At 39.4% G+C, this 9864-nt stretch overlaps 1 protein-coding gene across 1 annotated transcript in view; it reads right to left on the bottom strand.

Annotated features, from left to right (window-relative positions):
- Window positions 1-2406: 2406 nt before the first annotated feature.
- The window catches only part of LOC108750970 (nuclear receptor subfamily 4 group A member 2), a 65457-nt gene continuing 57999 nt past the window's right edge, over window positions 2407-9864 (bottom strand). The window contains exons 3-8 of the mRNA XM_018490852.1: window positions 6617-6852; window positions 5932-6417; window positions 5138-5468; window positions 4272-4580; window positions 3448-3682; window positions 2407-2718 (exon numbers count right to left, since the gene is read on the bottom strand). Coding sequence (XP_018346354.1) covers window positions 2462-2718; window positions 3448-3682; window positions 4272-4580; window positions 5138-5468; window positions 5932-6417; window positions 6617-6852 — 1854 coding nt within the window. The 3' untranslated portion in view covers window positions 2407-2461. The remainder of the gene's footprint in view (window positions 2719-3447; window positions 3683-4271; window positions 4581-5137; window positions 5469-5931; window positions 6418-6616; window positions 6853-9864) is intronic.

A 9864-nucleotide genomic window follows, 5' to 3' on the forward strand; every position in this document is an offset into this window, starting at 1 on the left:
AAAAATAATCGTGAAATCTCTTTTCACTTCAATGCGAAGTTATTCCCTATATGCAATCTTACTTTATCTTACGGTACTCTTGAACGTGGATAAAATATTAAGATATACATCAAAAAACAGAGATGCATGTCGACTGCGGTAATTCTGGCGGCGAGGACGCCTGTTTGAAAGCCTCGATCAGCATCCTCTGCCGTCTATCGCGTCGATTGTAGGATACTGGTGCGTTAAGGATATTTTAACGACGACGACAACGACGGCGAAGTTTACTGTAGCGAGACAATGGTAACACAAGGTGGTAGTAAAGGTAGCGCTGGTAACAGTGGTAGTAGTGGTAGTAACGCCATAGAATAGTAACGCTATCAATGAGTAATAGTAAGTATAACGGTATAATAAAGTAGTAGTTGTAGTAGTTAAGTAGTAGTAGCGGCGCGTTATACGTATATAAATAGGACACTCTACGTTAGTTTGATTAAAAAAGTAAATGTCATAACGTAATAGGTAACTTTAAGCCGGGCCCGCCTCGCTGTTTCGTGCTGAATTGAAAATTTTTCTCACTTTTCCAAACGAGGCGAGCCCGTGATTGTTCGCCTTAGCTCTCTAAAATCACATAAACGCAAGAATAGTGGTAAAGAGTCGACTGATATCGACCATGCGCTTCGGACGGCGCTCGAACAGCATTGACAATGCCGAGCTCGTTTACGAGTGCGTTGCGTGAGAGGAAAAAAGAACTCTACGAATCGCGGTAATCACTGCATGGAATCTGCGAAAAATCTCATGGTGAAAATATATAAATTGCGTTGCGAGGCTGCGAAACTTGAAATCCACTTATATATGCGCTACTCCGTCCTCGATATCAAAATATGCAATTGAAATAAAAAAAAATGTGCTAACTCTTTCTACTTGACGACTTCTGATCAATTATTTTTAATGAGGTTTCAAATTATTTTTTAAGTGTACCTACTTGGTAAAAATGCCTGGTAAATATTTACGGTTTGAGATAACTGACATCTGAAGTACTTGCTGAATTTTTAATAAAAATGTTATTAAAAATGATGCGCATATCTAAAACGTGTAAAAAGCGTGTATAAAAATACTGATGATCGAAATGTATCTAGTCGAGTAGTTATTAACTTTTCTACAGTTTACCATAAACTCATAAAATAATAGCGCCACTCCTAAACTCATTTTCCATTAGCATAAATACCCGAGGGACGCAAATTACAATCCGCTGCAGCTTTTTAAATGCACGTGAACTCACAGCTTTCGCTTGTATCTCAATTTCCACCATCAAGTTTCCCATTCGATATTCTTCATTGCACTCGATCATATTTGCTTCGAGACTGCAAAGCGCACGTCATCAGGGACAGATAAGTATGTCCACGATATAAAATAACGAAGAACAAATAAAAGAATATACTTAACTTGATGTAACATAGAGTTGCATCGATTCTTGCGTATGAACAAGCAAATCGATGCATCTACACTCGGCATCGTCCAGCTATCGAGAGCGCGACCGACAGTCATGTCCTATATCTACTATTAAGACGGACGGGCATTGTCCGCTCTCCCCGTCGTTGCTCTGATATGTTGCGAATCGCCGATGCGTTCCCCCGCGACGGGCAAGGTATTGCCAAAGATACTACACGTGTCCAAGAAGTGGCGGGTCGCGTGCGTTGGCCGTGGGAGCGACGAGGCGAGCCGAGCGCGAAAGCACGGAGAGCCTCGTACAAACTAGGTAGAAAAGTGAGAAAAATTCGCGCGAAGAGCCTTCCTGCGAGAAAGAGAGAAAGAGATATCTCTCCCTGTCCATCCAAGTTCGCACGAAATCTACTACAGCTAGAAGGGAGAATAGCGAAATCGCCGCGGCCCGCCTCGTGCCCGCTTTCTTTGTCCGCCCGTGTTTCTGTCATTTCACGCCGATCCGCTCTCCAGCAGCAGCAGCAGCAGCACAACAACAGCGACTATAGTAGTGCACTTATACTACTGATAGTATAACGGCGATGTGTGACACCCGCCACCCAACACGTCGTGCATGCAGAGACCTACAAGACATTCTGTACACTTACGTTCGCACGTGATGCATACATCCGTTTACACACTCACACATATGCATTATTCATTCGTTCATACATACGTACAATAAACTTTCCCTTAAATTTAGCGTCCGCGTTCGCGCGGACAGCTTCCGTCCGCGCTCGCTCGTACGACCAGTAATGGCTCTCCTCGCTCTTTCCGCTCGACGAGCCCTTCCAGGATTATCCTTTGCAGAGCGCGAGAGGACGTCGTATTAAGAACGTCGTCGAGAATCGAACGTACCCGCGGGATCGCGCGAGGTTACACGCAAGAAGAGAATAAAGCTACGTGTAATACGAACTAAGAAAGGATGCAATCAGAACGAAGATAACGCAACCGCATGGGTCTGAGAAAATAATTGCTCTATGTGCTGGCGAGGCTGCTCGGTTTAGAAGGGCAGGCTACCGACAAACATCGTCTCGATCAGGGGTGGCGCCGGCACCAGGTCCTCCAGCTTGAGGTAGAAGATCCGCTGGAGGCCTTGGACCGAGAGACTCCTCAGCTCCGGTATCTTCCCCAGTAGGTACGACAGGTACTGCGACTTCCTCTGCGCCTCGGCATTATAGGTCACGTGGTCGCGCAAGGACGAGACAATTTTCATCTGCAGCTGTTCCATGCGCTGCGGTTCCTTCAATCCGTACCTCTCTGAAAGCACGCGAGTTAGCTCAAATGAGACCGCCGCTTTCTCAAAATAGTATAAGATGAACGGAATCTATGAATTGCTATCAAATTCTATTAAACAATAACATTCTATAAATAACATCGGAAATTTTAATATTAAATCATCAGCTATAGATTAAATTTCACATTGTTTTCGAAAATTAAATCGCGAGAATTTAGATAATCTTATATCTTAAAAATCTTATATCTTAAAAAGTTCCAATACGAATGATGTATTGCAGTTGATTTAATTACTACGCTACTAACATTCAAGATTAAGAACATTGATAAATCAATTAAACTCCAATAATATCAGTCACTCGACCTTCGACACGTAGCTATCTAAACACGGAAACTCTGATTGGACGCGCTTGTAAACCGCACACCTGCATGTCTGGTTGCTAACGGATCGCGTGCGGAACGAGGAACATCGTCATTCCTTTCGTCGGAGCATCAATAATTAACTAATCCGACGGATTAATTATTTAGCCCGGCCGATATAACCAGAATACGGGTAGAACGAACCGGATAAAGGAAGACTGAAGGTGCCGTTAAAGAAATAACCAGCAGAACCGCAGTGTGACAACTATAGAGCTCGATCGTAAAATAATTAATACTTATGATAGCAGAAGTGGCAACTCATTGCCACTCTGCAGCGCAACCGTGACAATTCATTCGACCATGAAATTAAGGGAATTATAATGTAGTACTAACCAGTAACCAGGGTGAGAGCGCACAGACAGGCGAAGGCGCTGATATCGACCTCCAGGAAGTGGAGGGCTTTGCAGAAGTCAAGAATGCTGTGCAGCCAATCGCCAAAGCTACGCTGACATTGCTCCAACGCGAGGACAACGCCGTTGCAGAAGACCAGCTTCGTGTCGTCCGGATGCGTGCGGTACGCCAGCCTGAGCACAAACAGTTCTAGACTGGCCGATTGGAAGAGCAATTCCTGAAAGCAGATTACATTGTGAAATTATTAATGCACGAATGCATTGTCCATAACACGTAAGCTATCGAGATAACCGAAAGATGTTCTATAGATATTTTATTATTCGCGATATTAAATATCTTTCAAAAGATAAATTTGATTTAGATGTGATGACAAATCGTAAACAATAAAATCTCTTCTGATTATAGCATAGATATATTAACAAATTACCGTCTATCGTTCTACGGAGCAGTCTGCTAGTCAGCCAAGCAACCGACCGCGTCAAAAGCTCGTCAAGACTGACCTTTTAGAAAATGTATAAGCTATCGATCTTTATAACCGTTAGTTCCCAATGGATATCGTCCGAGAATCGATAGCTGACCAGTGATATAATAAAAGCGTATATCTCTTAATTATTCGAGATGAAAAAAAAATTAGAAGAGACGAGAAAAAAAACAACAATAAATTCTCATAAATTCAAACTTCAAGACTTTTGTGTAAAAAAATTATTCGTGGAGACACTATTCTTCGTATTTATAAGTTGTTATAGGAGCTAATATATTATTATTATCTTATTGATCGTTTCTATGCGTGATAAATGATTGCTCACCTGATCTTCCCGTACTAGATCCGTGAATCCGGGGATTTTGTCGGCGAAATTTCGGATAACATCGATCGAGGTTGTCAATAAATTGTAGAACTGTTGAATCTTCTCGGCCTCGGTTATTGGTGGATCACCCGGTCTAGGTTGTCGGTACTGTGAGTAATCCAAACTTGCCTTGTCCGGCGTTGTGTCAAGATGGGCGCGAACCAGAGCGGTAATCAAAGAGACCGGCGGACTCGGTGGGGATTCTTGCGGTGATTTGGGCTTTGAGGGCAATCTGCCTCGACGGCCCTTCAGAGAATCTGTTCTAACGACCTGTCCAACAATTAAATAGTAAATTAAGTTACATTTATTTTATTTCATATTTGTAATTATTTCGTTCGCGTTATAATATTTTTCCGCGTTTTTTAAGAATTTATAATAATAATTGTATAATTTTAATTATTTGATTTAATATATAAGTTTTCATTTTTAATTTTAAATCTTAGAAGCAATTTTGACATATTTTATTAGTTGACCACCAAGAGTTTACTCTTGGCTTTCATCATACTGAGATATTTAGATATCTACAACTTCTTAATTGTCAATTACAATTAAATTGAAAACTACATCTAAAATTTGAATTATTTAAATTTTAAATCTATTTGAAATACAGAATGCAAGCGAATCTCTACCTTACGACGATCGATAGAGGAAGGTTCCAAGTATTTTTACAATCTAGAACCTCACAGTATCAATCATACAAATCGTTCATTTTCGCTTTGAGTCCAAATGACCCATTGCTGTAGTCGAGAATTAATATTATATAAATTAACAAATTAAAGAAAAAATTTTGGAATATATTATACAATGCAGTGAACAAGTTTTTTTACCTCCTTGACCATGCCAACCATCAGGCACTTCTGGAATCGGCAGAACTGGCAACGGTTTCGTCGGCGTTTGTCTACTGGGCAAGCCTTCTCGGCCAAGCACACATATTTGGAGCCCTTTTGCACGGTCCTCTTGAAGAAACCCTTGCAGCCCTCGCATGTGCGTACACCGTAGTGCTGACAGGCCGCGGTGTCACCGCATACAGCGCAGAGCTGGCTCGGGCTTGGAGGTGCGCGTTCGCCACTGGTACCGCTTCCGGGCGATGGTGAACTGACAGTGGAACTCGCGGTGCCGCCGCCGCCGCGCGGCTTCGGGGAATCCGTGCTCCCACTACTGTTAACACGACACAGAACGTGCATTGATCTATAACCCGTCACTAGTCAGAACGGGGGTTCTTCAAAAACTATCAGGTCTCGTGTCCTCGAAATACGCATCGCTAATCGTAAACGCAGAAACTGAACAGACTAGCGTCTTTCACATTCCAACGTTTACAATAAAATTGAAAAGATCTGTCACATACACGGATTTAGACAAATTGCTCAATTTATTTTATTATTCCAAAGTTATGTGAATTAAAATTTTTGTACTAGAAAGTTTTGTTTCCATTTCGTATACTTCATAAATAAATTTAAATTAGCAAAAATGAAATTGTGAGTGAACGAAATAATGAACAAAGAAAAATTACAAATTCTTTCTTTCTTTCATGTTAGAACGTTATTAATTTATTTGTGAGGAGCACACAATGAGATTTGAAGTTTATTTATTAGATATATTTATTTCATAAAAAAGATCTTACCTTGCTGATTCTGATCTCTGTGTGGGCAATGACGCCCTTCGCGGCCGAGTAGTACCAATGACGCTGGAATCGACGCTAGTGACAACAGTAGGACAGAGATCGGTAGGAACTACGGGAGTGGCGACGGCGATAACTGATGGTGCCCCGTAAACTATAGGCATGGCGACAGTCACTCCGTAGGATGGGTCCTGCCGATGATTGGAGGGTACAACCGTCGTTGCCGGGGTGGGCGCCGATTCCGTGGGGAAGTAACTTTGATGATGATGCGGGGCCTGCTGATGATGCTGCGGATGATGGTGAGGATGCTGCTGTTGTGGCTGCTGCTCGTGATAGGGCACCGCAGCCGAGAACTCAGTCGGATAATGAGTAGTGGTGCAATATACCGGAGTGTCGTAGCATTCGTCCATCTTAAGACCGAGACTTTGGAGTTCCTGCCTGGTATATCGTTGCGTGTAGGTCTCCTGGAAGCTCGGTAACGGCGTAGGACTGTAAACAAGGATACTTAACATTCTGTATAAACCCTGTATCAAGTTTCGTTGTCTAAAAACTTCAATCATATCATGTGATAATTAATATCATTGATAATAATGTAATTTTTTTGCTTATGTCATTTGAAAAATCCTTATAAGAAATTTATACGATTATCAATGATAGGATATAAGAAGTTTAGGGATATTTTACATACCTAAGAGAATCAGCTTGGATATCTTCGGGGAGGGGTGGTGGTGGTGGTGGCGGTTGCGATGGCTGCTGATGGTGTACACTTTGTTGAGAAGGAACAGAGTTGTCGACCGGAGGCACGCCTTGCGGATTCCCGAGTTGCAGTTCCGGAAAAGGATCCAACTCCTCGGGTAAGCTTCCAGCATCCGCAGCGTCGGGATATGAGCTATTCAGGAACTCCCCGAAATTGCCAAAGGGACTCTGCAATAAAAAATTGTGACCATATTTATAAGTAATATATATTATACAATAATAATAAAATAGATATAATAATATAAATACACATATAATATATATATATATATATATATATATATAATAATCAATGCATATATATAATAACAAGCTAATTTTAGCAAAATATTAAGAAAATCAGAAATAATTATTTATATTCCATAATAATTGGTAGTATTGACCAACAAAAGTAATTATATTTAAACAATCATTTTCATATCGTAATAAAAGTTTAAATAATTCAGTAAAATAATATTAATTATATCTAATAAAAATTTATATCGTAAATTTTAGTAATGTGTAATAATACAATACAAACAATAATATATAATAATATAAATAATATAAACAACAATATACAATAATATAAACTCTATCATAATTAAATAGAAAATTAGAAAAATTAATAAAGTAGAAAAGACAAATAAAAAAATACCTGCGTTGCATGAATGATGTGAGCCAATTTGAACACCATACCGACATGAACCTTGCGAATCTTTTGTTTTTTAATTACATAACGAATAAACAAGAATCGACTATTAACTTTAAACGCCGTTTTAAGTGATGTTTTCCTTTGGCGGAGCCGTCACGGTCTCTGGAGAGCCGTGCGAGCGGCAAATCGAAGCACCCAACTGCAAGGCGGAAACATTGTTCGACCACAATTGCGAGCCGCAGCGTCGAGACATCGACGTACAATCGAGGTGCGCAGTGAGGATGTTCGAAAGAGGATTGGACAAGCGAAGCTCGTATCGCGTGTTGTCTGTAAGGTAGCACTCAATAGAGGCTTAGAGCTTCTCTCTCTCCTTCTTTCTTTGCTCCTCTCTCTTTCCCCTACCCGCTTCAATCATTGATAGTCGATAGTCGATGTGAGTGGTAAAACACTATATCAAATGGCGATTAAATATTCGCGCGGCAATGCGATAATAATAAACGACCATTCGTATTGATACACTTCGTAAATCGACTCGGAAAGAAATTGTGTATACTGAGATACTTTAATGAATTACTCAATTAGCCGTATATTCAAACTGCAAGCAATTTTAAAATTAATAATGGAGATTTATTATTTGAAATAATTTATGCAATCATACAATAGTGCTTTCTTTTCCGCTTTCGAAATAAATTCGCCATATTTCGTAAAACTAATGTTCTCAATTATAATTATAACAAAAATATGAATAAGTATAATCAAACAGTTCCATAAAAAATATTTATTCCAAATTTGCAATGTCGATATTCAAATATCATTTTTACGATATTTGCAAATGTGCAAATGGTACATTATTTCATCCACGTTTTAAAGTTATAACAATTTTTTTTTTTTTAGTAACTATAATGAAACAATTTCGTAAAAAACGTTTATTCAGAATTTGCAATTTAATTTTGAAAGATAAAAAAATATTCGAATAAAGATTTTATGATATTCGCAAATGTGTCAATGCCACGTTATTTTGTCAATGTTCGAAATAATAACAATTATTTTGATGACATAGCGTGCTTTCTATTTAGTGACACAAGTCGACACATTCTATTTTTCTTGCCATTCAGAAAGTAACAAAGGTAGAACGACATTTGTGTTGATCTGTGTCACCAAATGGAAAACATCCAAATGGAAAATATAGTGGAAAGAAATCCATGTCTTCATTAACAAATTGTAACCAGAATTTAAAGAAAATATCTATTCTAAAATCCAAGAATGAAAATTATGAAAATATTGTAGCAGCAAGACATCCTACAACAGGGAGTGAAGAATAGCATCGTAAGGAGGAAGACAGGGATGGTGGAAGAGGGTGGATATTCAATTTGCAAGTGCCGGTTCCGCTTCGAGCTGACATTTCGCTCATCGTTCCCTCGAGGACCGGCGATCGAAGCCTCGTCCTTCCAGACCGTGAATAAATGGCCTGCTAAACGGCATCCTAAAAGCACCCCCTCCTCCTCTAGCTTCTATTTTCTCTTGCTAAACTGTCGAGACAACCTCTTCAATATTGCTCCGCTAATTCTGCGGCACATTCTCGTTTTAGCGGTTGACTGCAACATCATTTCGTCCACCGCGAAAAAGGACTCGAAACCGAGTGGAAGTACCGGAGAAAAGTAAAAAGAAAAGAGAAACAGGTACGCCGGCATTCATATGGAATGCAGATTATGCGTAATACTTGCAGATGACGGTCACAGGAATGCGGGAGAGTTTTGTTACCGGACCAAGCGGGACCATGTAATTCGAAAGTCTGAGAAGTCGATAAGAATTGGATTAACCGCCAGATTGCGACTCTATAATCTCGAAATGGTCGCGTAAGGCGAGCTTATCGGTGGGGAAAAAATGGATGGCAATATTTCAATGATAATATACCGTGGCTGATAGATACACTACTTTATGTGTTTGCTATGATAAGGAGAATCGAATGATAAGAAATAATATAAGAAGTGGTCTACCGTTAGGTGTAGAATGTTGCAAAGAAGGGAAAGAGACTCAAAAATTTCGAAGCTATGAAATGTTAAAGCTTGATTTTTTTAAGGCAATTTCCAGGCAATTTTTAGACAATTTCTTGTTCCTTAGAAAATAATGAATTTCATTAAATAACATATTTATATATTTTTGATTATTTAATGTCAAAGGTTATATAATTGTACAAATTCAACTAGAAAAGTACATGTTATAATAATAAAAATTAATCTTTTAACTGACTGGATTGCTCGATCTTGTACGGAGCATGTTATTCCTAGATTTATGTATTTTCTTTGAAGAATATTACATATCCATGTTTCTCATAAGACCTTCTTGAAATTATTTATGAGAGACGAGATGAGATAGGAGCGTTTACACGGACGAATATTATTACGTAAAATTACAACTTATGTTGCATCATGTAGACATGCAAGCGAAGACTTAACCGATCCGTTCAGTCGACAGAGGTACAACCAACAAGATTCGCAGCATAAACGATATTTCAGAATGTCGATTGAATTTATAATCAAGTTTCA

Source organism: Trachymyrmex septentrionalis, unplaced genomic scaffold, assembly GCF_001594115.1.
Source record: "Trachymyrmex septentrionalis isolate Tsep2-gDNA-1 unplaced genomic scaffold, Tsep1.0 scaffold40, whole genome shotgun sequence".
NCBI lineage: Eukaryota > Metazoa > Arthropoda > Insecta > Hymenoptera > Formicidae > Trachymyrmex > Trachymyrmex septentrionalis.